At 51.3% G+C, this 27,419-nt stretch overlaps 1 protein-coding gene across 1 annotated transcript in view; it reads right to left on the reverse strand.

Moving 5' to 3' along the window:
• Nucleotides 1-27,419, reverse strand: part of Col4a2 (collagen type IV alpha 2 chain) — a 136,651-nt gene that overhangs the window by 10,325 nt on the left and 98,907 nt on the right. The window contains exons 16-38 of the mRNA XM_041673760.1: nt 27,019-27,063; nt 22,905-22,958; nt 22,115-22,181; nt 20,988-21,098; nt 20,437-20,586; nt 15,986-16,078; nt 15,323-15,477; nt 13,005-13,077; nt 12,810-12,916; nt 11,326-11,527; nt 10,925-10,984; nt 9,806-9,862; nt 8,761-8,868; nt 7,134-7,355; nt 6,341-6,502; nt 4,294-4,464; nt 3,508-3,651; nt 2,662-2,784; nt 2,227-2,408; nt 1,447-1,510; nt 1,207-1,281; nt 889-996; nt 470-577 (exon numbers count right to left, since the gene is read on the reverse strand). Coding sequence (XP_041529694.1) covers nt 470-577; nt 889-996; nt 1,207-1,281; nt 1,447-1,510; nt 2,227-2,408; nt 2,662-2,784; nt 3,508-3,651; nt 4,294-4,464; nt 6,341-6,502; nt 7,134-7,355; nt 8,761-8,868; nt 9,806-9,862; nt 10,925-10,984; nt 11,326-11,527; nt 12,810-12,916; nt 13,005-13,077; nt 15,323-15,477; nt 15,986-16,078; nt 20,437-20,586; nt 20,988-21,098; nt 22,115-22,181; nt 22,905-22,958; nt 27,019-27,063 — 2,641 coding nt within the window. The remainder of the gene's footprint in view (nt 1-469; nt 578-888; nt 997-1,206; nt 1,282-1,446; nt 1,511-2,226; nt 2,409-2,661; nt 2,785-3,507; nt 3,652-4,293; nt 4,465-6,340; nt 6,503-7,133; nt 7,356-8,760; nt 8,869-9,805; nt 9,863-10,924; nt 10,985-11,325; nt 11,528-12,809; nt 12,917-13,004; nt 13,078-15,322; nt 15,478-15,985; nt 16,079-20,436; nt 20,587-20,987; nt 21,099-22,114; nt 22,182-22,904; nt 22,959-27,018; nt 27,064-27,419) is intronic.

Here is a 27,419-nt window from a genome sequence, read left to right on the forward strand (position 1 = left end):
CCTGGAAGCTTCCGGTCACTTTTCTGTAGGTGTGTGCCTTTTTTTTTTTTTTTTAAAGATTTATTATGTACACAATGTTCAGCCTCCATGTATGTCTGCAGGCCAGAAGAGGGCACCATATCTCATTACCAATGGCTGTGAGCCACCATGTGGTTGCTGGGAATTAACTCAGGACTTCTGGAAGAGCAGTCAGTGCTCTTAACCTCTGAGTCATCTCTCCAGCTCAGCGTGTGCCCTCTTTGCTGAAGAGCGTGCCTGGTTTCTGGTCAGCGGATTCCATGGCTGCAAACCTGCACTCAGTGTCCTGTGACCGTAGTCAGCCACTGACATACCTGTCCCTGTCTATCCATGGGGCTCAGCGGCAGCAGCCTACAGACAGATTCCTTTCCTTGCAATCTGGCAGTCTGGACACTTGGCCCTGAGTGTTGATGGTCACTTGTCTCTCTTCCTAAAAAGAGATCCCCCTTACCTGGCAACCCTGCTACTCCTGGCCAGCCGTAATCTCCCTTGTCACCAGGTAGTCCGCTTCGTCCTGGGTCTCCCTGTGGTCCTTGCAGGCCTGTGAGCCCTGGAAAACCTGTGGGGGAATGATCAGGAAAAGTCTGAATGTGTAGGAGCCCTGACAGGTGGAGCAGGCCTCTGGGGAGCCTCCCACGAGGTCCTAACTGGCCCTGTCCACTCCCCACTGCTAAGAGCTCCCATAGCCCACATGGCATCACTATGTATTGCTGGTCTCCAGATGGAGCCAGGCAATGGGACGTATGTACAGGGCAGTCTCTTGGACACAAGTGTTTGCAGTGGAGGAGGGAATGGCCAAGGTGGCTGGCCACTTGCTCCTGGTCTCAGGAGGCCACACCACAGGGCAGGCTATGGCTACAGTAATCTCACCTGTTTGCCCTTTAAGTCCAGGAGAGCCCTGGGCTCCAGCCATGCCTGTTATCCCAGGAAATCCAATGTCACCTTCGGCTCCTTTCTCGCCGAATAATCCCTTGATACCTGGAACCAGAGATTGATTTGCTGTGTGGAGTGCTCTTTCTACAGAGGACACATGCTGACATGTATGACTGCGTCGGCTGCCTCCCGACGTGGGGGCTGCTCCTGTGCATTGGCTTTGGTCATTTGCTGCAGTCCCTTAGGCCACACTCAGCAAGCCAGGCCCAGAGGCGATGCTATGGGCTGTTGGAAGAAACGAAGTAACTTGTGTACCTGGAATTCCGGTGACTCCCCGTTCTCCCTTCAGGCCAGGGCTTCCTGCTAAGTTCACAGTGTCTCCAATATCACCTGTGACATGCAGAGAGGAAGATGAGCTTTAGCTCATTAGCTTTGGACCATCTGCTGTGTAGTCTGTCTCCAAATGCCCAGCAGCAGCCCCAGGCCCGAAGGCACCTCGCTTAGCCAGGAGCTAAGCTCTGACGGCCCTGCTTTCACTGTCCCAGTGACGCTTACCAAAGTCCCCAGTAGGGCCAGTCTCGCCAAAAAGCCCCGCTACTCCGGGGGCACCCTTTTCGCCCTAAGACAAAATTGAACAGAAACAATATTGAGGCCCCATACACTGAAAAGCCAGGACAGGGGCAATGGTAGTTGTCGAGCCCTCAGGTTGTCACTGATAGGCACAGGTGTGGTGATATTTTGTTTATGATATAACAAAGTTTGCCTGAGGATCAGAGCGCAGAGCTAGGCAGTGGTGGCACACTCCTTTGATCCCAGCACTTGGGAGACAGGCAGAGGGATCTCGGTTAGTTCAAGGCTACTCTGGGCTACACAAAATTGATCTAGTCCAAAAGAGAAATAGAGGCCACACAAAGGCAATCCCAGAATTTGGGATCACACACCTTTAATCCCAGTGCTAGGGAGGTGGAGACAGGAGTGATATGGCTGGGCGGAGAGAGGGATATAAGGTGGGAGGAGACAGGAGCTCCGTGTAGTCTGAGGTTTGGTAGAGACAGAAGCAGTCTGAAGCAGTCTGAGGACAGGGTTGCCCCTTTGGTCTGAGCATTGGCAGAGGTAAGAACTCTAGTGGCTGCAGCTCTGCTTCTCTGATCCTTCAGCTTTCACGCCCTGATAGCTGACTCCGAGTTTTTATTATTAAGACCAATTAGAATTCGTGCTACACGCAGGTAACCTTGTCCTTAGAAGCCTTTGCTGCTTCCAAATCTGTGGCTTGATCCCAGAGCAGAAGAGGGGAGTGGACCTTGTAGAACAAGCAGGGCAGGGGCACCTACTCACCCGACTTCCTACGAACCCTGGGAACCCAGTAATCCCAGGAGGGCCAGCCACCCCTGGCTGTCCTGGCGTGCCTGGTATGCCAGGGACTCCTATGTCGCCCTTGACTCCTTTGATGTAGCCGGGCCTCCCAGGTAGCCCTGGGATTCCAGCCTGTCCTGGGATCCCAGGCATTCCTAGGTTACCTGTGGGAAGAGCAGGAAGGCCTGGTGAGGGCAGGACCCTTCCCCCTATGCCTGCAACTGCACTCTGAGCGCATCTCCCAGTGTCCAGAGCACAGAAAAGGGGCGTGGCTCTGATATTAAGATCAGGGAGACGCTGATTATGGGGAAGACTTAAAGCACAAAGTAAGTCTGGCAGAGTGCAGGACTGTCCTGGGGTCCAGGCAGGAGGGCCAGGGCTGGGGCAGAGGGAGCTGGCCCCCGTATGCTGACTCGCCTTTCAAGCCCAGGTAGCCTTTCAGGCCCATTGGTCCTTCATCTCCCTTTTCTCCTTTAATGTCCTTCATCCCAGGCAGGATCAGAGGAGGTGGTCCTGGAGGGCCCCGGTCCCCTCGGTTTCCTGGAAGGAAGCAGAATTCTGTCATTTCCCAAGAACCTTGATGGTGAGGGAATCAGTCACTAAACTGGTCTGGCCCTCAGAGCTCTGTGTTGAGCACGGGAATGGGGGTTCAGGGGAGCCACAGCGAGGGAGGAGCCACAGCGAGGGAGGAGCCACAGCGAGGGAGCACAGGGCAGCTGCGTTTCAAATCTAACTTAATTTTAAGCGTCAGGTCTCTGTTCTGCTCTGTTTGAGCTAAGGTTCCACATAGACTAGGCTGTCCTTTGAGCTCCCTAGAGCTCGGTCTTTCCATGGCCTGGGATTACACACACGCCCAGTCCCAATTTAACTTTAAGTGAGCAATTTTGGTTCCATGTCCTAAAAGATCTAAGTTAGCATGGGATTTACCTAAAAACAAAGGTAATCTTGAAATCTTGGAAGAACTATTCTGCTAGAAATCTGTAAAAACTGTAACTTAGCTCAGTGCAGCAGGACAGCTTGCAGTTCCAGTCACAGGGCGACCCAGGTGGGGAGTGTGGACCTGGGCGCTCCAGACCAGTCTAGATAACGTGCTAACAAGTCTATCCCAGGAAAACAAAATGAAGTATAAAATGAACATGAACACACACACACACACACAGAGTCATTCTTCATATGAGAGATAATGTGACGTGTGTCTATTTGCCCTGCCGAGTCCGGCTTATTTACCAAACAGAAACCTGTGGATCTGAAGCAAGGCCATACCTTTAACACCTGGCTCGCCGGGCAGGCCCTTCAGACCAGGTACTCCAAAGAACCCAGCTTCTCCTTTGACTCCTGGGAACCCTGGTCTTCCTTTGAGTCCCAGCAAGCCCTGGAAGCCATCCATTCCGGGTGACCCTCGGGCGCCTTTGGAGGAAGAAGGAGAGGGTTAGTGGGGACCAAGTGTGTGGGACAGGCTGGTCTCCTGCATCCTCGACACTGTGGCTATGTCCCTCACATGAGGGCCTGTGAAGTCCCTTTGCCCTGAGCAGGGATTTCTGGGAGCCTCAGACGCCGGGCGGGTGACAGCATGAGGTGGCACAGAGAGTCCCAGGAGGATTTCGGATGGGTCCCACAGGTGAAGGTGACCCCAGTCCTTTCACACCATGGGCAGATGCCACGGGCTTTAGGGAGGTCACCAGGGTATTTCCAGCAACTTCTGCCCACGGAACATCTCTTGGAATAGTTTCCGTGTGTGTGATGAGTTCAATTCCAGGGGCCAGGTGTTTGATAAAAACACCATCCTCCCGGGATCTGAACCTGTTTACAGCAGGTTCTGTCTAGAACCTTCCTTGTGCTGATAACCCTGAGGTGAGGAGACAAACTGGCTTGCTGATGGACATTAAGTAGCGTCAGCTAATCTCCTGGGTTCCTGCGGCTTCAGGCTGGCAGGTGGGTGAGGTCAGTCTCTAGCCAGCTTGGGACCCCTGGGACAGCTGCTTCAGTCAGAGTGACCAACCTTGCAGCCCCAGCAGGGGAAGTCCTTGCCCTGACCTCACATTTATTTACCTTTTTGCCCAGGGACACCAGGCATCCCCGCCATTCCTTTAAATCCAGGGCTTCCAGGATGACCACGTTCGCCTGACACACCAGCATCACCTCTGTCCCCAGACAGACCTTTCATGCCCACAGGGCCAGGGACACCAGGCTCACCAGGTTCACCCCTGTCTCCTGGTAAACCTGTCAGAGAGAGAGAGAGAGAGAGAGAGAGAGAGAAGCAAAATTAAAGGGGGTACAGGGCAACCCTTACAAAGCCTTTGGGAAAATAAATTTCCTTGGAGGAAAACAGAAAACTGTCCCGACAGAGATGAGCCTTAAAACACGGCCTGTGAGCCCTGCAGGGATTAGACTTCCTAGAGAGGTCACCGTGACAACACCGAAGGCCGACCATGGAGTGAGAGCCCAGTGTGCCCTCCCCAGGGACAGCTCCTTGCCGCCACACCCAGGGACCCATGCTGATGGCAGCAGGACACTGTCAACTTGGGTCAGCTACAGTGACCCAGGGTAAGCCAACAGGCAGAGTTTTAGCAGCGGTTGATGCTTGGTCAGCCCTGCTCCTTCCTGAGTCCCTGACTCAGTCCTGACGCTAGAGAACCACCAATGTCCTCCCGTACCCCTCCACTGTTCAGGTTCCCCCACAGCAAATAGCTGGTGGCCTTTAATCCCTGGCTTACTATGTTTGTCTATTTTAAATCTCCAGTGGCCCCCAGCTTGGTATTTAACACATTCTACCTCCTGCCCAATCTCCTCACCCAGTCACCGCCCCTCTCCTTCAAATGAGCTCTCAGTCCAGCCCTTGGGTGCTTGTGCCTCTGTTCTGGTTGCCCTGTTTCTCAGGTGTCCTGTCCACTCTTGTGCCACCTACCTCCTGCTCGGTGCCAGGGTCTTCCTATTTGCATGACTCTTGGCCTCAAGCCGTGTGTCATGTGCAGCAAGCCCCCCTCCAGCCTCTGCCTGCCTTACCCTGACCAAACACAAGCTTGTCCACGAGGGAGATCATCTATCTAATAAAGCCTGGCTCATTTAGAGGTGGGCCTTTGTAGTCTCCTGGATCATTGGAGACCATGGCGGAACTAGGAGCTGCTGAGCCCCTGGGAACATGAGGCAGAAGGCCTGAACCTCCTTCTCAGCACTGGCCACCAGCATGGCACGCAGGAGAGCTGGCTTCGCTGGGGGTCCAGGCAGCAGTTTGGGATACAGACAAAGCCACACAAGGGTAACCCTGAGACCAGGGAAAGGCTTGGTTTGCAAGAGGGTCTGTGTGCATAGTTGATTGCTCGCAGAGATGGCGAAGGCCCTCTGCAAAATTACTGCCCAACTGTGGCAACAGGGAATGCAGGAGGATTAGAGATTTTGTTTTTCAAGTTTAGGAGTAAAGATTCCATTAAAAACTTTACTTGTCAGTGTATGGCACCGTTACAACTTTTATACGTAAAAAAAAGTTCTTAATCAGCAAAACAAAAAATCAGGAAGCCAGATCCAGTGGCTTACACCTGCAGTCCCAGCATTTGGGAGACTGAGACAGGAGAATTGCTGGAGCCCAGAAGTTTGAGACTAGCCTGGGCAACATGGTCAGAGTGGGTCTCATAAAGCCATAACCAAACAAACTTTTGGAAACGTTTGCTGGTCCGTGAGATGCAAAAGCCTTGGGTCAGTTTTGCACTGAGTGCTGTGGGAGAGCTAACCACTCTGGTCTAGCCGCTCCCTGCCAGTGCCCTACGGATGTCTCCACCCGTGACCACCTTCCCTGCCACCCTGAATATCTCCTTTCTGCACCAGAGCAGGGATTTTGAACCTTTGCAGTGAAATTGTCTGTTTTCCTAATGAAACCACATGTAGGCCCTCAACAGACACAGCACAACAGGTGCAGGCTGAGCTGTCTCCTCCAGCTGCTTAAATTTTTTTTGACAAAAGATAGGATTTGTTTTTGGAACCCCTTGCAGTTCTTGTGGGTTCCTTGGAACACAGCTTGATGACTACCCAGGAAAAGATCATGTTAGGTTGGATGTTAGCACCCGCGAGGGCCCCAGACATTCCTGGGGTGCTGAACTCTTACCTCCAAGGCCGGGGGAGCCTGGCAGCCCCAAGGGTCCCTCTCGGCCAGGAGCTCCTGGGAACCCATGTTGTCCTGGGGGTCCGGAGAGTCCTGGCTGTCCCGAAGGTCCTGGGAAACCTGGCTGACCCTTGGATCCTGGCATTCCGGGCATGCCTTGGCTTCCTGCAGAGCCAGAGACAAGAGTTGTGAGATCTCTCTGCTCACTTCATCATAGGAAATTCCTGCTTGATCAGACTCAGTATAGAAACACCAGCAGGAGGCAGTCAGGACTGCAGGAAGCACCCTCCAGGCAGAGCAGAGCTAAAGCCACAAAACAGGCGAGTCGCTAGGGCACGGAGACCAGTGTCATGCGAGTCACTAGGGCATGGAAACCAGTGTCTTGGAGGTTTCCTTCTGCCTTTGCTACTGTGCGAATATTCCAGGACAGGAAACCCAGTTGCTGCTGCGTGTAAGTATTTAGCCTAGTTTTCTCAGCTTGGCAAGATCAGTATTCAGCCACATTTAAAAATGTTCCTGAGCCAGGAGTACACGCCAGCACTTTCTGGGATACATCCTTCCCAGTTTGCACACCGGCTACAGGTCTGAAGAGAAAGCGGCAAGCCTGTATGGTGAGCCAAGGACCTAGTGCACAGAGTCTGTGGGCCACTGTCTCCTGGCCATGGACGGTTAATATGTTTTCCACTGCATTCTCTCACACGCACACTGTGGGCTTCTGACCAAAGCCACTGAGAAGGGCGTTGCACTCACCCTGGGGGCTGCAGTGCGACCCCCCCCCACCTGTCAAGCCACTCACCTCGGAATCCAGGGGGTCCTCTTTCTCCTGGAGGCCCTTTTAGCCCAGGATGTCCTGGTAGTCCAGCATCTCCTCGGGGCCCAGGTTGGGCCCCTAGGACTTCCCCTGGAATCCCTCTGTCTCCAGGGGGTCCAGCTGGTCCTGGAAGTCCAACAGAGCCTGGGCGTCCATCTGGGCCCGGGAGGCCTGTAGCACCTTTGGATCCTCGAGGTCCCATGAACCCTGAAACAAAGCAAGGGTGGTACCTTTAGCCACAAGTCTGCACTGTTATGTTCTGAGATAGCATTGACAAGCATCGAGAGAGCCAGAGTATGATGAGGTCTCAGAAGGGCATCTGCTGCCCGAGAGCCTGCCCACTGCCCAGAGACTGGACCACTCAATGTCATTAAACCTCTTCGATTTCCTTCACTATCGGCTTTCAGACTCCGCTGTATCAAAACATGGATGGAGTGATGAAAATAGACCCCAACACCTAGAGATGCTGGCAGTGGGGAGTGAGTGGGAAAGCTGTGGATGGCTGTCACAGGGACATTCCGTGTGGCACTGAGGAGGGACCATTAGACTCTGTGTTTATTCTTTTTGAGATGGAGCCTTACTGTGTATCTCTGGCTGGCTGGCAGTCGATATGTAGACCAGGCTGGTCTCCACTCACAAAGATCTGCCTGCCTCTGCCTCCTGAGTGCTGGGATTAGAGGTGTGTGCCGCCCCACCAGGCACTGAGTGCTTATCTTTAATTATCTACCCATTTGGACTGAGGAAATCCTGGGGGAACTCAGTGGGTAAGAACATGGGCAGTTCTTGCAGAGGACCTAGATTTGAGACTCAGTATCCATGAGGGACTCACAACCATCCTCAACAACCCCAGTCCCTGAGAATTTGATGCCCATTTCTAGTCTCTTTGGGTGCCAGGCATGTACATGGTACACACATCTACACGCAGTCAAATACTCTTACACACTAAAAAACAATAAAATACAAGCTTGGAGAATTAGTGAAGCGCACCTTGGTATTCCTGAAATGATGAGATCACCAGGGTACTGAACTAATCAATATGCTAATCCCTTTGTGGATTAATAACACAATAACATTATTGGGAGGTAGTGAAGGTAGGACATGGGGCCTAGCTGGGTTAGTAGGGATATGTTCTTGGTGGCTCTCTCTCTCCCCGGATCTTCCTGTATTGCCCCCTTTTCTGCTTTCTGGTCGTCGCAATGTGAACAGCTCTGCTCTGCTCACCTTACCACGATGAATGGATGCCTTTGAAACCATGAGTCAAAATAGACTTCCCATTGTGGATTGTTCTCGGGTGTGCCCGTCATGTAAACCTAACTACACACTAGCAGCCAATGGTGACAGGACTGTCTACATGTTCGGAATACTCTGAGGAGAGGCCAGTGCTAGGCTGTTCACTATCCATTAAGGGATATCTGCCTATGTCAAGGCTGTGGCTCCTGTCAGATCTCTGCATCCATCCAGCACAGCAATGGTTAAAAAAAGCCAAGAATTTTTAACTTCTCAAGAGCTCGGACAACAGTTATCAATCCTGGAAGATAATGGAGCTGGGGTAGACCTGATCACACCCACGAGCCAGTCCCTCAATGTAAGGACACAAGTTGTGTTGACTCACCTGGGGGTCCTGGGAAGCCTTCACGACCTGGGTCTCCTGGAAAGCCCTTGAGCCCTGGTCCTCCAAATTCTCCTGGGACTCCTGGCGTTCCTCTGCTGCCTTTGATACCTAGACACCCAAGGAAACCACAGTCATTGTCAGATCCTCTGAGGACCAACGGATGTGATCCAGCTTCATTGTGAACCAATGAGGTCTATCATGGAACTTGGAAGGGATGAAGCCGGCGGAGGCCAACATAAAATGGCTCTTGCTACAGCTGGGGCACCTGCATGGGACCAAACTAGACCCTCTGAATGTGGGTGACAGTTCTGTGACTTGGATCTGTTGTCTATAGGAGTCCCTCGCAGTAGGACCAGGATTTATCTGAATGCACTGACTGGTTTTTTGGAGCCCATTCCCTATGGTGGGATACCTTGCAGAGCCTTGAAACAGGGGGGAGGGACTTGGTCCTGCCTCAACTTGGTATGCCAGACTTTGTTGATTCCCTAAGGGAGGCCTTACCACCTCTGGGGAGTGGAGGGGAGGTGGGAAGGGGGAGAAGTGGGGGGATGGGAGAAGGGGAGAGAGGGGGAACTGGCATTGGTATGTAAAATTGAAAAAAAAAATTAAAAAGGGAGAGATGGGGGGGGAGATGGGGGGGAGGGTTCTTGCTATATTTTCCCCAGGCAAAGCAGGGGCACAGTGCTTACTATGTAGATTCTTTTTTATTTCTTTCTGAGACAGGGTTTCTCTGTGTAGCCCTAGCTGTCCTGGAACTCACTATGTAGACCAGGCTGGCCTTGAACTCCTGTAGATCTGCCTGCCTCTGCCTCCCGAGTGCTGAGACTAAAGGTGTGTGCCACCACTACCCAACACCATGTCCATTCTTTTCATGGAGTGCTGAGGAGCTAGCTTCCCTGGGAAGTGACCACAGTTTGTATCTGTTCTGATGGCAGAACCTCAGCGTGTCCAGAGATGAGCAGGCGTGCGGGGCCAGCAGAAGGGAAAGCCAAGATGGGAAGCAGAGACATCAGGCCATGGCATGAAGGCTGAATATGAATATTACCTGTAGGGCCTGGGGGTCCTGGCTGGCCAGGTGGTCCTGGGGGACCTCCAATGCAACCTGGAGACAGAGGAGAGGTAGGTGAGCCGAAGTGATGTCAGTGCTGAGGCTCACTGCCTTGGGTACCACTGGGTCAGAAGTGGTCGGGAAGACTGGTTACTACTTAATGCTCAGATGAACTCAATGACCTAATAACTCCTGGCTCTGACGCAAACAAATGCTGAATTTCATCATGTAAAGAAGTCAGACTATTAGCATAGACAATATGCTATCATTGTTTAATATTATATAATAAGATATTAAATAAAAAAGTGGAATTGTGCTGGTAAGTTTTCCCACGGGGACAATAGCCCCGACCCAACCAAATCATTGTGGGTCTCGATAGTTCTGGGGGGACAGGTTTCTTCCATCTGAAGACATCTGTCAGTAGATGGACACACATTTATAATTTCTAAAGAAAACTGATTTCTTTGTGAATCTGCATGGTTCAGAGTGAGCCACCACAATTGGTTGCTTTGAGCAGGCACAAAGTTAAACATAGTGTTGCGGTTTAAACAGGAATGGCCCCATAGGCTCCTATGTTTAATGCGTGGTCATTAGGGATGGTCACTGCTTGAGAGGGAGAATTAGGAGGTGCGCTCTTGTTGAAGTGTGTGTGGCAGCACTGGAGGAAGTGTGCCACTGGGGGTGGGCTTTGGGGTTTCAAAAGCTCTTCCTGCTGCCTGCGGATCTGAATTTAGGACTCTCGGTTATTTCTCCAGCACCATGTCTGCCTGTGTGCGCCCATGCTCCCCGCCATGATGAAAATGGACTAAATCTCTGAAACCGCAAGCAAGCCCTCAGTTAAATGCTTTCCCTTCTAAGGGTTGCCTTGGTCATGGTGTCTCTTCACAGCAATAGAACACTGACTAAGACACCCAGGCTGATAATGCCCAGCTGGCCTCTCTGCTGAGAGTCCTCTACTGAAGACAGACATCTTGTGAGCATGTCTGTTCTAGGAGTCCTTGCCCATCTGCATGAGAACACAGGCCAGGCTCCCATGGGGCACTGGCCATTGAGTCCCACACTTTATACTGCCCAGAGTGGTAACAGTCTAGAGACTTCTGGTCTCCATCACTGTACCTGGCTGCACGATCACTTGCTGGCCATCTCCAATAGGCCTTTTCACACCCGTGTCGCAGTCTGGAGAGACACGAAGAAGGAGGCAAGGTTAGACCCAATGAAAGTCATTGGCTTACCCAGTGCGCAGGTGTCTGTCTGAGCATGTATTTGTGCGTGCGGTGCCAAGCAGCTTGGGCATGGGTCACCTCATTTGCCCAAAGAAGCTCTTCCTCCCAGCCACCTAGCAGAAAAGACGGTGGTCCCGAGGAGCCTGCAGTGCACATCTGTCCCATGTGCTGGGAACAGACGTGGTGTATGATGCTGCTGCCTGGTTCCCCAGGCACACACGTATGGTCTAGAACAGGCAACACAGCCACGCTGACTGTCCCAGGCAGGAGGATGAGGGCAGGGCTCCTTCATACCTAACTGTCCTGGTGTTCCTGGGGGACCTGGAGGACCATCAAAGCCTGGAAGTCCTGGCAACCCAGCATCTCCAGGGAAACCACGCTCGCCTTTCGGGCCTGGTAAGCCCTGTCCTGGAGGACCCATTTCTCCTGGAAAGCCCTTGGTTCCGGGCAGGCCAGGGAGACCTGCATCTCCAGGAGGGCCTTTGATGCCATCGCCCTGTAATAGAATCCCAGTTACCTTCAAACGCATACAGACATCAGGGGCAGCTATGGCTTCCCAATTTCCCTTCCCCATTTCGCTGGGCTTCTGGGCCATAGGTTGAGGACAACTGGGAGGAAGATGCCTATACAGGTGACCGAGTTGAAGTTAGATTTATAGCCTCACCAATCAGCACAATGGAGGGTTGGTTGGGGAGAGACGTATTTATATTCAGGACCATGGGCACAGGGATCAGCATCCAGTCTATTAGGATTAGCGTGTGACATGTCTGCTGTTCACGAGGGACAGCACATCATGACATGGAAGTGAGCTAGTTGGAGGAGGAGGAGCCATGTGCTCTTAGAATAAGAGGCAATATTACAGGATTGGAAAGAAGACAGGTTAGGGTCCTGTCAGTGGAATGCCCTGTCTGTGGTGATGATACCAGCCAGGTGGGGACACCTGCGTGGGCCATGAAGGGACAGAGGTAGGGAGTGGTGAGCTCTGGGTAGTGGGGAGGGGCAATGCTCACGTGGTAGCCCCCAGCAGGGCTCCAGAGTCAGTGCTATATACAACTAAAGAGATGCTGCTTGTCCCAGCATGCCTGCAGAGCCATGGATGAAAGGGGACTTCTGATGGCAGATAGGCAGACGCTGAGGAGCCACCCTGCCCATGACATCACCTTTCTCCTTTGCATTTCAAGGGAAGAGAGTATTATGGGATGGATACTGGGCCAAGCTCTCTTTCTGTTTGCAGGGCCCTCAAAGCCTCGGTGCATCCATATTTTAGCTGCTCTAGTATTTGTGGCGCTAACAAAACATTTTACAGGGCCACCAGAGATCAGGGAGTGGACCGGCTAGACTCAGGTGGATGGTGTGTGTGTGTCGGGGCAAGCCAATGGGTTTTCTGCAGGTGGACATTTTGTCCTTAGCTTCTGGCTACAGCAAGCAAGGTTTGTGAACACTGAGGGAGATTAGCTCTCCAAGATCTGCTCTGGGGACAGAGCAGGAAGACCCTTCCCTGACAACACATGGGTCTTGTTCTATAGTAGACCATGACGGGTATTTATCTCTCTCCTCCGGGCTTCATTCATTCATTCATTCATTCAGTCCGGGCTCAATATCTGGGCCCTTCAGTCACTAGTCTTTAAAACACGATGTCTGCTGACTAAAGCAGAATGAACCTATTGTGAGCATGGGGTTGGGTGAGCGCCAGCGCCAAGGCCGTGACCCCGCAAAGTGTAAAGAACATGGAGGTCCTGATGAGAGAATGGACCGCTCACACCATGGCGACTGCTTACCGGAGGACCGGGAAGGCCAGGGAATCCATCCAGCCCATCACGTCCTGGGACACCGTCATCACCTTTCATCCCGTGGACACCAGGGATACCTGGCTGTCCTCGCTCACCTGGGAAAGAATTGCATGTGAATCTACCCATCCCAGGACCCCCAGATTGCTAACTGAGCCAGGAAGGGCTCAGTCACGGAGAACTAACCTTTGGTGGTTACTGTTCTGGAGTCTCCCTTGATTCCCTTGGGTCCCGGAAGTCCAGTGAGGCCTGGGGCTCCCTGTGGACAGAAATACATGGCTGTCTCTTCCGTCTTCAGCTGTTAGAGGATCTTACGCTATACAGTTTGTGGGTGGTTGTCTGCTCGAAAGAGCTCTCCACAATGCCGGAACACGGCATCTGCTCGAAAGAGCTCTCCACAATGCCGGAACAAGGCATCTGGGCTTTGGGAAGGGGGTCACCAGCCGCAGTGCCCTCCCAGTGGTGGGCTAGCTTGGTTCTGTGGACAGCGGAGCTGCAAAACAGACCTTTTCATAGTGAGAATTAACAAAAGTAGCTCTGGGCGGACAGAGAGGGAAAACCTAGAATCTCTACGCTCAGAGAACAATGCACGAGCCAGCGTCTTCGGTGGGCATGGACAGGAGCTGGTGGACAGATGGGTTTTCAGATGCCCAAGCTCTGAATGTGATCTGGAGCTCAAAAAGGACCCAGTCTGGATTCTTAATAACTGAGAAGCCCTGACCTGGGACTAGGACACAAGGTAGCTTCACTCATAACTATAATTGCTAGAATCTAAAGAGGTTTAAAAAAAAAACCTTCCAGGACAGAGGGCAAGAATGATCATTTATGAGGCTAGAGAGAGGGTTAAGAGCACTTGCTGCTCTTGCAGAGAACTCAGATTCAATTCCTAGGCCGGGCATGACAGCTCACAACCATCTCTAACTACAGTTCCAGGGGATCCAATGCCCTCTCCTGGCCTCTGTGGGTACTGCATGCATGTGGTTCCACAGGGTAGAAACGGTCCGGGATTGGGCTTCTGTGCATGAGGCATCACTTTGCAGTATATTGTGGTTAACTACTTGTATGAATTTTTGGACTCCTGGGTGTTAGATTAATGAAACGGAATGTTGCACGCACTTGTGGATCACCTTATGCTAGAGGATTCCATGGGAACTCGGTCTACTGAGTTAGGTCTCGGCAGAGAAGGGAAACCCTTCTGGTGTGCGGTACACACACACGTTTCCATCCATCCATCCATCCATCCATCCATCCAACCAGACAATCAGATAACCAGCTATGACCACAGAGCTATGATCACCATTCCAGGCATTCCTACCAATCATCTGGTTAACCAACCATCCATTTATATCCATTCGCCCACCCACCCATCCTTCCAGCCACTTATCCATCCCCCCCCTCTCTCTCTCTCTCACACACACACACACACACCCCATCCTAGAGGATCCTCTTACACAGAGTTGTACATACAGATGTACAATTAAATTCAGAACAACAAACACAACCAGAGGCTGTTAGAGAAAATCCCGCTGGTGTGTGTGCACAGGTGTGGAGCAGGCATACTTGGGTTATTTGTAGATTTCAGAGGTACCACCTGGGACCCACTTGCCTACCAGGAATGAGTCAGCTGAACAGTTGACTTGATTTTTCAGGACGGAGTGTATGGCTTTTCCTTCATGCTCTTTTCTGAACAATACTTAGAGGGGGTACTGTCTTGGGAACGTGCATGCATATGCACGTGCATGCATGCATGCATGCGTGTGTGTGTGTGTGTGTGTGTGTGTGTTTGCTTAACAGGATCTTCCTTACGTAGCCTAGGCTAGCCTCAAATTTGTGATCAGACTGGCATAGTCTTTTGCACTGAGATGAAACAGAGTTTCTGTTATTGTGTGACTTAGGTTCCCTTTCACGCTTGGTTGGATTGCTGACATTGTCCCTGGCCAGGTGCCTCCAGATTATTTTCCCCTATCGCTCAAAAGTTAAGTGAGAGGACAGTCAGCTGTGGTGCTACCTGCCTGTCATCCCAGAACACGGGAGGCTGAACTGGGAGGATTTGCCAGGGATGGAAGGCCAGATTGGGAGACACGGTGAGGCTGTCTCTCTCTCTGGTGTGTGTGTGTGTGTGTGCATATGTATCTGCCCAGTGGTGTGGCCAGTGCTCCACCCTTGCAGAGGGGCATTCCAAAGGGTGGCTATGCACATTTTGCTCTCCCACTTACACACAGTGGACATTTGGGTTGTTACTATTAAAAAAAAAAAAGACTCATCTATAATGAGTCTTCACACACAGGGCCTACACTTGAGGAGACATGGAACTGCAGTTCCCTCCTGCAGTCTGGAAGTGGAGTCTAGGGCCTGTGGCAACCTCACGTCTAACCCTGAGAGGATGAGGGGCTGGCTTCCAACAGAGGAAAGTCTCAAAAAGCACATGACTTTTGAAAAAGCAGGCACACTGGTGTGTGAGTGAAGGGTCTGAACAGCCTCAGCAGGGGCTGCTGTTTCCTCACCTTGAATCCTGGGAACCCAGGGATACCATGCACGCCTGGTTCCCCTTGGTCCCCTTTCTTTCCCAGCTCCCCATTGACACCAGGAAAACCCTTGGGTCCTGGCAATCCTGGAAGACCCCCGATGAACTGGTCACACTGGCAGTCTCCAGCTTCACCTGTAGTGAATGGGAGAGAGATGTGTTTATTAAATGGGACTTGGGATGACAGAGGGAGGGAACAGGGGAGGAGGGTTGATGGGATATGATCACGCAGGTTAGACACTGAGTCCTGGGATTGAAGGTGTGTACCACCACGCCTGGCTTCAGACTATCTTCATTCTGTAGTGTCTGCAGATATGTGGTGAGGTGTCTAGGTGGAGACTTTCATTAGAATATGAGGTGTTCCATGTGACCTAGACACCAAAGTTAGCTTTATCCAACAGCTTTGGTACAGCTGTTTTGACTGTGACCCAACATATGGCGGCCACCTGCTGGGTCATGTTGGTTTGAAGAAAATTTAGATTTTGGAGAATTTCCAATTTCAGACCAGAATGCCCAAACTTTACCTTCAGAGAAAGAACGAAGGGTGTGGGCAGGGTCAGTCTGTAAGGTAAGGTGCCGTGAGGGCCAGACTGTGCCGTCATCCCGACCTCCCCACCTGGGCATCCTTTCCACCCTTCCTCACCTTTCCAGCCTTTCTGCCCTCGAGTTCCTGGGAAACCAGAAGGCCCGGGGTAGCCCACTCTTCCTTCTGATCCTTTTAGGCCAAACAGGAAACCTAGGAGAAAATGTACAGACAAGAGCATCCATGAGAGACGGCATCAGGTCCAGCACAGGCTCTCAGCCAAGCCTACCTCAGGTGCCTGGAGCTCCGGTTCCGCACCAACACAGCCCTCAGGGCGGACCAGAGACTAGAATTTGCAAATCTAGCGTTTCCATCCGTGTCCAGACCAATGTCTTTCCTTCTGAGAAACACTTAGTCCAGACAGAGAATTTGGTTTTCAGGCATGTAACTGGAATTTCAAGATGGCCATACATCCTTCTTCTCCCTCCACAAAGGGAAGAAACCCACAAGAATTAAGATAAAGCCAGCTCTCCACTCTGTCCTCAGTGGAGCTTCTCACCTGTCCTAAAGTTTCTCCAAGCACACATGAACACACATGTAGACATGCAAACGTGGGCTCATGGTAACTAATGGGAATCCTTCTGACTAACTGGTACTAGGCATGGCTGACTTCCCTGATGATCTTGACCCCAGCCTTCCCTTCCTCACCAAGGGTCGGAGGAATCACAGCAGGGCTCCATTAATTAAACAGGTGAGACTAAGGGTACACAACTGTGTGAGGCCTTGGGAAAGACCACCATCTGGTGGTGGACACCAGGCTGCATTTCAGGCGAGCATGGCTTGGCAGGGCAGCTGAGCTGAGCATGGTCTCCTATGCTCCTCATTGTCTTACTCTGTAGCCCAGGTTGGCCCTGAACTTATGGTGACCCCTGTCTCAGCCTCTCAAGTGCCAGGATTACAGGTGCGAGCCACCAAATCTCATCCCTGTTGAATGTACTGGTGCTCCTAGCTCCAACAAGTATCATTAAGAAGGAAGATGCTTGTGGCTGTACAGGAAGTGGAAAGGATGCTAAAGCAGCAACTTCAGAGGCTCATGCTCTTGGACAAGGGCAGAGGGATGGTGAGTGAGAGAGCTTCTGGGGAAGTGGAGGGTTGGAGAGGCTAGTGAGCATTGCTCTGAGCAATCTGACCAGGCTGTGCCTCTAACATAGCCCCACTCACCCATTCGTCCATCAATTCATTCACCCACCATGAGATGGCACTTGAGCTATGCCAGGCAGCAAGCCAGGAGCTGCCCCAAGCTGACAGCTGAGATGCAGGAGCTAAACTAACCCAATCAGCAAAGAAATGTGGATTTTCAGATTCTAGCCAGCACCGGAGAGGGCATCGGGGTGGCTGATTTAGAACTAGTGGTGTCCAGGAGCTTTCTGAGCACGTGACATGAACTGCAGCTGACAGAGGGACCTGGCCAGGCAGGGAGCTGGAGGAGGATCCACAGATGGGACAGCGTGACCAAATGACCCCTTGACAGTAGAGAGTCATGACCAGAGGGTATGTAAAGGGTACACGGAGGGGTGCTGGCACGGAGGAGGGGATGGGACCCTCTTGGGCTTTTATTCCAAAGGGCAAAGGAGGTCATGAAAGAGTTCTAAGGAAAGAGGCTGCAGCCCACACTGTGGATCCAGTGTGGAGTGTGAGGTGCCCAGAGACTCCTGGGTCCTGGCTCAAGCTCTGAGGCTATGGAGGAGCCAGGACACCAGGGGACATGTCGGCCAGGAAGGAGAGCGGGAGGGTGGAGACCTGCAGCTCTACTCTGGGCGTTCTGAGACTAGGTATTCCTGAGACCCAGTGTGGGCTGTTTCCAGTCAGAAGTTTCATGTTTGTAACTCAGAGCACAGAGCGGGAGTGGCTATGTTTGCACAGAGCTCTATTCCCATTGGAGAGTTTATCTAGGCACAATGGGGATAGAAGGGACCAGAGAGAATTTCAGGGGCTCCATCAGTGACGAGAGATGGGGGCGAGGCATTGCAAGAGAGAGCTGCAAGGAAGGGGGCACTACAAAGTGTCCAGGGAGATGAGAACAGTGGACAGACCTCATGGAAGGGGAGAGAAGAGAAGCCTGTGACCCCTCCAGGAGCTGCTCAGGTCTAGATTGGGCTCTAACCTAAAGCTTCCAGCTCTCTTGACAGGCGAGGAGAAAAGCAGATGTAAGTAGAGGATTCATCGCCCGGACTTTAGAAATGTTGCCATTTACAACTAGAGACCTGTCATCTAGGACAAAGAGGGATGCCCTTGGGAAGTAGTAAGGTCTTCACCAAGGCATAAGAGAGCCATGTCTTTCACCTGGGATGTTTCTCTCTATTTAATCCATTCATAATTTCAAACATGTTCTTTGGAATGTGTGAGACCTCAGCAGGACTTCCACAAAGAAGCCAACAGCTGATTCAGTCAATCAATGGTGCCAGCAGAGCCTTTCACCTCAAAGGAAGCTGGCATCCAGGTTTGCTCTTATTCTAGCGTGAATGACTAAGCATCCTGGCTTCCAGCAGCCATAGCCTATGAAATAGGACCAAATGCAGTTCCTGAGCAAAGACTCCAAAAAGCTCAGTGCTGAGAAAGGTTGAACTCTGTGGGAGTCCGGGTGCTAAGTTACAAGGTGGATACTAAGTTGGGAGACACACCACTAAAGCCAATGGTTGGCTACTTTTTATAAACAAGGTTGCTAGAAAAGCAGATGGTAACAATGTATCTCACAGAGGAAACAACTCAGGAAGGGCTGAAGGGGGATGCCCTGACATTTTTCAGCTGACAAACTTTCTTACACCCGTCCATTTTCTGTATGCATTCCCTTATCAGCTGATAACCCATGCCAGACAACTGTTTACTCATGCTAGTTTATCTATGTCAGTGATAATGGAAACCACTAGTGAGCCGAATTTACGCACGAAGACAGAGTACGCTCATGGCAGGACGGAGTGGCCGGGACAGTGTCTTCACTCACGGCACGTTTTAATGCTTTTGACACATGTGAGGGAAGCCCTACAGATGCTGCACACAGGAAAGGCAGGCTCATAGAAATTCATATGTCACCAATAAATAGTTTCCTTCAACATTAACAAGCAAAACTTGCATCATGCATACTACTTTCTGTGTAATAGAAAACAGTAAAGATAGCTTTGCTCAAATACATCAACCAAGGAGCGAATATTCAAAACTTCTTGAGCGAATGTGTTTATCTTCCATACGAAAGAAAACTGGACAAGCACACTCAGAGCAAGTTAAAATGTTCCTGTAGAAGGTGAAGCGGAAGCAGAAGTGACTGGCTTTCTATATACCTGTTTTATATAAGTAATTCTTTCTATGGAAGAAACACTGCCAGCAATTTTCCTTCTGGAGATGACATAGAGAAGGACTTTCCCAAAGCAATGAAAACATCAGCCTCTGAACTTGAAGTTTAAGTTAAAACCTAACACTGTCTATTAGCAAATGGGATGCCCTGGCCCAGAAGGGAGGACTCGAGGAGATGCCCTGGACCTGAGGGGGGACTCGGGAGATGTCCTGGCCCTGAAGGGAGGACTCGAGGAGATGTCCTGCCCATGAGGAGAGAACTCGAGAAGATGCCTTGCCCCTGAAGGGAGGACTTGAGGAGATGCCCTGCACCCTGAGGGGAGGACTTGAGGAGATGCCCTGCCCCTGAAGGGAAGGCTTCAGGAGAGATGGCTGGAGTGATCAGAGAGTTGAAATCATTTAGGAAAGAAGAGCCTACATTTGAGTCAATGTCACCCAGAAAAAGAGAATGACCTCTTATTTCTAACCAGTGCTTCATAAGCTAATCTCCGGGAGATGAAACATTCCCATGAGGTCATCATCAACATCAAACGTATAACTAAATGCTACAGCTGAGAAGATGGCTTTTGTGGATGTCCAGCTCCAAACTACGGTACATGTATGACTCCTCAGTAGACAGAGCGTTCTCAACATAAGGACAGCATACACCATCACAACCTGAGAATGTACCTTGGCAGACTTGGGGACCATCCCAGCTACTATAGAGTCATCCTGGCTGACCCAGGGACCAGCTCTGCTGCTGTGGGGTGGCAGGCTGGTCCAAACCTTCATCCTCGTCTACTAGATCCTTATCTACCCAGGCTCTCTGGGTCTCCTGTCTCCCTTGACCAGTGGCCGCCATTCCTTTTGGCAGCTATCTTTCCTGCGACTTTGGCTTTGCAGTGGCAGAGATGCTGATGGCTGTAAGATGCTGAAGCACAGAAGAGCTGAGTTAAGACAGGAGATACCTGCAGAGACCTGGGCACAGTGATTTCAGACATAGCACCTTAGATTCCCTGCTGAACTTCCTGCAGCCACAGCACACTGTGTGAAAACTGTGGGATTCCTGCTTCTCTACAAGCTGAGAGGCAACAGCTGTCTGTTGTCATGGTTCCGGTGTGGACCCTGGCAGTGCCCGCCACATCCTCATCCATGGGCCTACTGAATCAACTCAAAAACATTTAAAAGAAAACCCTGGATGATACCCAGCTTGATTAGGCTCAGGATGAACACCAGTCACTTACCGTCTGGTCCAGGTGCACCTGCAGGCCCAGGGGCTCCTTGGAGACCTGGTTTTCCATCAGCTCCTGGTGGACCTGGATATTGTGCTGGGCGGCCTGGTTCTCCTGAAAAGCCTTTTGGTCCCATCTCCCCTGGAAGGCCTCTCATCGAATCTGAAACCCAAGAGTGTTCACAGTAGGTGAGTGTTCTGATATTTAAATGTTGCGTTAGCTTCTGTGTCACAGGGGACCACCATCAGGGACAAGTGTCATGAACCAGTGATGACCTTAGTATGTTTCTTCACAGCTTGTCCACTTTCACAACCCTGGAACTATGACCATTTGCTGACAACATTGGACAGCATCCTGCTTCTTCCATCCAGGGACCAGACCACACCAATCACCCACCAGAGTCACAGTCTAACCTCGCTGGTGCCCTTCAGCTCAGCAGTAGCTGAGGCTACTCCATGAGAAGGAAGGATGGAGCCACAGGAAGGCCATGTGGCCAGCAAAGCCTACTGGTCCATGTCCACACCTAAGGCCAGGTACCTTCTGATGCTACAAAACTCTATTACCTTCATCTCCAACAGATGGACCTTGGGGCCCCATGGGGCCAGGGTCTCCAGGCTCGCCTCGACTTCCTGGTTCCCCATGAGCCCCTGGGAATCCTGGGTCACCTCTGGCACCTGCAACCAAGACAGATCCCTTGCAATGAGAACCATTGTCCAGGAACAAGCCTCCACCAGAGCAAGGAGTCTGTCATCACAGGTCACTGCAGGCACCCACTTCCCGGTGAGTACCCTGAACACAGAAAGAGGCAGGTGAAGCTCAAATGCTGCAGATACAGAGGACTCTAATTTACAGCCTAGCCGGGTAAGATTCTGATAAATACAGAACATCATAGAGGATGTCAGAGACCCTCGGAGGTTTCAGGGGAGAGCAAACTTCTAGTAATAAGAGCGGAGGCGGAGCTGCGTCCCCAGCACCCCGGCCACCTACATGGCTAGCTTATGCCCGAAATAACAACACACACAAACTGTATTAATTTAAACACTGCTTGGCCCATTTCTATCTAGTCTCTTCTAGGCTAACTCTCGCACCTGGACTAGCCCATTTCTAATATTCTATGTAGCACAGCTAGGTGCGCTTACCGGGAAGATTCTAGCCTACGTCTATCCTAGGTCGGAGCTTCATCGCGTGTGTCTGCCCAGGAGCCGGGAGCATGGTGTCTCTCTGAGGCGTCTGCCCCCGAGAGGAGAGCTGTGGAGTCTGAGCTCACTTCCTCTTCCTCCCATAATTCTGTTCTGTTTTCTCCACCCACCTGTGTTCTAACCTATGAGGGCCAGCCAAGCAGTTTCTTTATTTTTTTAACCAATGACCTTCCTCCATCACAAACTGATCTGAGAAGACTCAGTGGCATTCTAGGTGTTAAAAAACAGAACCCGTGGCTCTCCTGGAAATGCAGAAATGCCTTCGCTGACAGATGATCTGGACAGTAGCGAGTGTTGTCAGGCAGAACCAAAGTGACTGTTTCTAATGACACCTTGGAGCCCCCAGGGGCACTGGGCTGTCTCTGAAGCTTGTGTTCTGAACACCTTCATTTTGTTTCACTTAGAAATCTGTCTGGAGAGTTTATGACTTTGTTCCCGAGAGAAGAGGGTCTGTGTGAGGCCACATCATGCATAGAAACTGTTGTACCAACCTTTTGCCAGAGATGGATGGGGCGAGTAGACAGGGGGTCCCGGGGGGCCTTGTTCTCCACGTTCTCCCTGGGGGAAAGAAGACACTGTGAGTCTAGCTTTCCGGAGTCTCTTAATTTACATATTGCCCAGGAGTGGGCAGAACGTGGAACTGGTTTAACAGGGCATGTTTTCTTACTATCATCCAACCTGGACCGTCCCCATGGCAACATCTCTACCATGTGACAGTGGGGAGTTCCTGCATCCCAGCCACCAGGCAGACATAAAAGGGACCAGCACAGCATGTGTGGATCTCCTTGCAAAGTCCTTGCCAGGGGAGGGATGCCGGAAGTGGCTGGGAGACTGCTATGGTTTTGAGACTCAGACCTTCACAGTGTTGACATCTGAACCATCTGGGGAGGGGGGCAGCATGGAGCTGCAGGGACGCCCAACACCATCTGCTCTGTAGACTCCAGATACACCCACACACTTCCCTGCTCTCCCCAGACACATGCTCTAGCAGAAATGGTCACCCATAAGGCTGGGTCCCCCCTCATAGCTACCCTGGATCACCTCCCTTGATCTTCCCGCCCAGCCCTTATGGTTAACTACAAGTTCCATTCTCCATCAGTAGCTGGAGGCACCCCTCATCTTTCTGCTCAAATCCAGTCTCAAGCTTCCCTTCGGATTGGGTGCAGGCAGCACACAGTCCCCTCACTCTGCGGGATCACATTAACAGCCACCGCTCATGTCCTCTGCCCATGCTGCTTGGGTGAGGAGCAGGATATCACCAGAAAGAGAGACATGAGTTACCTTGGGCCCTCGGGGTCCGCTGGGACCTTGGAAACCATCCAAGCCTCTGCTTCCCTGCAAGAAAGATAGGGGCTTGTTATCTCCAGCTTCAGGGGGACCTCCAGAAATCAAGCCCATGCCACTTCCACTAGCATAGCCAATGGAGACACCAAGCACCCCCTTATGCCCCCCACCCCCGTGTACTGTCAACTCCCTTGTGTTGGGTGCACAAATGTCTTTATAGCTGCTTTGCTTGACCCAAGAGCCAGAGTCCAGATGTGGCACTAGTGTCTGTCGATTCTCTTTCCGTTCCCAGCAGCCCTGACAGCCTTTCCTCCCTCTGCACCTTAATTTCGTTTCCAGATTGATTTCATGCGCACGAGTACTTTGTCTACACGTATGCATGTCTGCCGTGCAAGTGATTGGTGCCTGTGATGTCAGAAGAGGGGGTCAAACCCTGGACTAGGGTTACAGATGGTGGTAAATGACCAAGTGGGTGTTGGGAGCAGAGTCCAGGTCCTCTGTGAGAGCAGCAAGTGCTCTTAACCACTGAGACATCTTCCAGTGCCCTCCCCTTAGGTTTTCTTAGTATTTTTTTTTTTTTTGGTGGTTGGTGTTGAGAATATTGGGTGGTTTGTGCTTCTGGCCTCATGGTACTATGTAATACGGTCCCTTGCCCTTCCATTCCCCGCCCAGCCTCCAAGTGAGCAAGAGATTGTGTAGGACCTGTCTCTACCTGCGGTGACAGCCATGCTTCCTCTGTCCTCACTTTAGAGGAGAAGAGCTAGTTGCCTTGCTAGCAATTTCTTGACTGATCAGTGAGGTCACACCTGATCAATGTGGTTACACCTGACCTGAGTGAGGTTACATCATCCCATCAGTGGGGTCACACCTGTTCAGTTGGGTCACATCTGATCAGTGGGGGTCACACCTTATCTGTAGGATCACACCTGATCAGTGGGGTCACACCTGGTCTGTGGGGTCATATCTGGTCTATGAGGTCACACCTGGTCTGTGGGGTCACATCTGGTCTGTGAGGTCACAGCATCCCATCAGTGGGGTCACACCTATTCAGTTGGGTCACATCTGATCCATTAGTTAAACTCTCTCTCCATGATGAGTTTTGAAAAATTCCAGTTGCCACCAAACAGAATCCCTGAGCCTCTTGATTTGGAATGTCTCTTTTCATTAAGAAATCCTTAATACTAATTTGGTCTCCAGTGCCCTCAAGTTCCCATCGACGAGGAAGCTGGTATGTGGAGCTTTCTGAGCAGCTAGTCCCTCTTGCAAATGACCACGTATGGCAAAGTCTCCAAGCCATGCCAGGGCGAGGTAAAAATGGGCCTGCCTGTCGAGTTACTTTATAGATTTTCAAGCCCAGGAGCTCACATGTTGCTTGATGGACTAACACTGTCTGATTTTTTTTTTAATCTTTTCCTTTTGCAGGGCTGTGGTAGACTCTTGGCCTTCCACGCTAGGTGGGGCTGAATTCAAAAGAGTGGTTGAATTTATGCTCAAGAAAGAATGCTGAGCACCAAGAAGGCTCGTAGGCAGAGGTCCTCAGTAGCTGGCAGAAGTGTACTGTCAGGAAACGCTCACAGCTAGGATTCTAGGGAAGGTTTCCTCCAATGCTGAACAGAAAGAAGGCTGCTGTCTTATGGGTCTAGATGTGTTTCCACGTCATTCTGGTTTTTCTAGATCTTTCTTCAGACCCGTGGCACAAAGAACAAGGGTTAATGCAATCCAACTTGGGGGCCTTGAGGGGAAAGACTTCATCTGGGCTTAGTCTGAGAGGGCTGCGGGATGCCCCAGAATGCCTAGCCTGTGGGCACAGCTTTGCTGCCTGTTTGTGACTCCCACATAGCTGGAAAGTCACACCTGGTGGATGTGATGCCTGGAGAATGGTTCTGTTGCAGTCCAGTAGCCCTGCCTACACGGGGATGTCTTTTTCCTGTGCTGCACATCCATACTGCACAAGGACGGTGTTAGTGCATGGATCCAGGAGACCAGGTCTCCATGAGCACACTCTATAGAGAAGACTCTGCTGTCACTAAACGGGTCTCCCCAAACGAGGGAAACAATCGCCACATTTTCAGAAAATGTAACATAGCAAACGCGGAAGCTATCTCTCTGTTCCCTGGCTGGAGCTGTTTAGTTTGCTAGGTGTCCATGTCCATGTGTCCTTGTGCCTGTGTCCATGTGTCCGTGCAGAGGCATGTGCAGATGGTTCTTTGTTCTCGCAGGGAGGCAGGGGCTTCCTGAGACACATGGCTTTCTCTGCTTACTCCTTCTCTCTCACACTGCTTTAATGGGTCGCTGTCCACAGCGGCTCCTGAGAGCTGCCTTGGGTTCTGGCTCTTAAGGCCAACAGCTTCAGCACATCTGGGAATCTCATGCGGAGGCAGCAGCTGGACCAGTTGGATGCTGTGGTTTGCACTAACACGCAGCACGCTGAGTCATTTGTGTATGTCTGCCGATTTCCCTATTTTTTCAGTTGGGTAAACTATTTCTTCCTCTGACCCATTTAAGCACAGATGTCTGTTTCTTCCCAAGCTACAGAGAGAAAGCTGGATGGGCACGTCTATCATACGTGTGCCTGAGGAACAGTAGCAGCCAGGGGACCAGCAGCCAGGGCTTGCTGGGCTGTGTCTAGTGTTCTAGTCTTCATGGACCTCTAGTCCAGGGGCAACTGTGCTGAGCCACAGTTTTAGACACGGCAGCTCCTTTGTGTTTCCGTGAAGAGTGACATGTCACCCACCCGCCTCAGCGATGCACTGGCTCTGAGTCCATTGGGTTTTGGGTGCGGTGTCTGCTGTAGACACCTCTACATGGTCCATTGGGTTTTGGGTGCGGTGTCTGCTTTAGTCACCTCTACATGGTCTTATTGCCATCTTTAGGCGAGCGGCATTCTGGCCTTGGTTAGGGAGTAGGGGAACAGCTATTGCTTCTGGTGTGTTACCTCTGGGAAACACATTCTTAGCAAGAACCGATGTGATAGGAAGTTGGGTGTAGTTAGGGCGAGGCCACCAGCCTGAGTTTAGGGTCAGCAATGAGAAGAAATGAGAACAGCCATGACATTGGTCTCCATGGTACATGGTCAGTGCCAGACTTAGCCAATAGCTAGAGCCGTGGACGTCAGCCACGACGCCAGGGGGGCAAGGCTACCTGCTGTCCCAGACGAGCCACATGACTCTTCAGTCTTTGCTCAGCCTCTGAGCTCCACAGTGTCACACACACACACACCTGCTGTGGCAATCTGAACGGGATTGACGGGGAGCTGGCGTTCTGAGGCTGCTCTCTGAGCACTGACAGGAGAGCGGGGTAGAAACACCAGCCATGGGACCCTGTGTGTGTACCTGGTGCTGACTGCAAGCTGACTGGAGGCACAGCGGTATCCTGGGGTGAGTAAATGTGGTGCATGTGTGTGGAAGTGGGGTGACCTCTACATGGGTGAAACATGGAACAACATGGCACAAATGTACTTATTTCTTTGTGCCAAGTTACGAGCATGCTAGGTCCCATGACCCTGGAGGCTGCCACGGATCTAACGCCAGACTCCAGGGCTGTCTGCTGTGGGTGACAGGATGGAGCTGGACTCCGAGGCAGGTGGACAACAAAAACCGTGAATAAGTAAAATAAATCTTGATCTGATAAAAACATTTCTATGTGCACTTCTGCTCCAGTGTGTGCTTAGCGGATGCTAAATCTTCTCTGGACCTGTAATAACCTTCTCACGCACACTTTCTTTTCTTTAAAAAAGTAAAAAATGGTGTCACAACCCAGGAGGAAAATGAGGTTATCGTTAAACATTAGCAAGTATCAAAGTATGTGTAGAACAAAGAAATAGAGGGACAACCTATGAATGACAATGACTTTGAGGGGAGGGGACCTAGTGAGAAAAGCCTGCGGTGGGTTCTTTGGAAGAACGAGCAGACTGATGAGCAAAGTCCAGACGGAGGCTAATGTGCCACTAAGGGCTTTGAGAGTTGGAATGGTCACTTCATAAATGACCCCTGTGAATGAAGGGGACATCTCAAGTGGGCGTTTGGGACAAATGTATTTCTCTGAGATCCCACTTGTTATATACATGAGCTTTCAGGCCTGGAACAGTTCACGTTTTGTGTGTCAGACTTACTTTCTGTCCGAAGACTCCTTTTTCTCCATCAAGGCCAGGAAGACCCTGTGTTGAACAGAAAACACAAGCAATAAACAGTCTGGAACAGGTGACCAGATTCCCCAGAGGGCTGCATGACAGTGTCAACAGTTGTCAAGCAGCCTTCTGCCTTCAGGGTTTGGAAGCACGGGACAGGTGGCCACCCCACCCCAGGTGCTGAGATGGTTGTTGATGCTCGTGGCTCTGAAGGTGACACCTTCCTGCGACAGATGAGCCTCCCCATGACGGAGGGACAGTCTTACTGGACTCTTTGGGTGGCCAGGCATGAACCCTCATTCTAGACACTCTCTGCAGTGTGTTACAAAGATTAGTTTCATACCAGGAGGAACCTCCAGGGCAGGTACAGTGTTTTAAAAAGACAA

Source organism: Microtus oregoni, unplaced genomic scaffold (genome assembly GCF_018167655.1).
Source record: "Microtus oregoni isolate MIOR12 unplaced genomic scaffold, Mior012 000024F_ref0000369, whole genome shotgun sequence".
NCBI classification, from domain to species: domain Eukaryota; kingdom Metazoa; phylum Chordata; class Mammalia; order Rodentia; family Cricetidae; genus Microtus; species Microtus oregoni.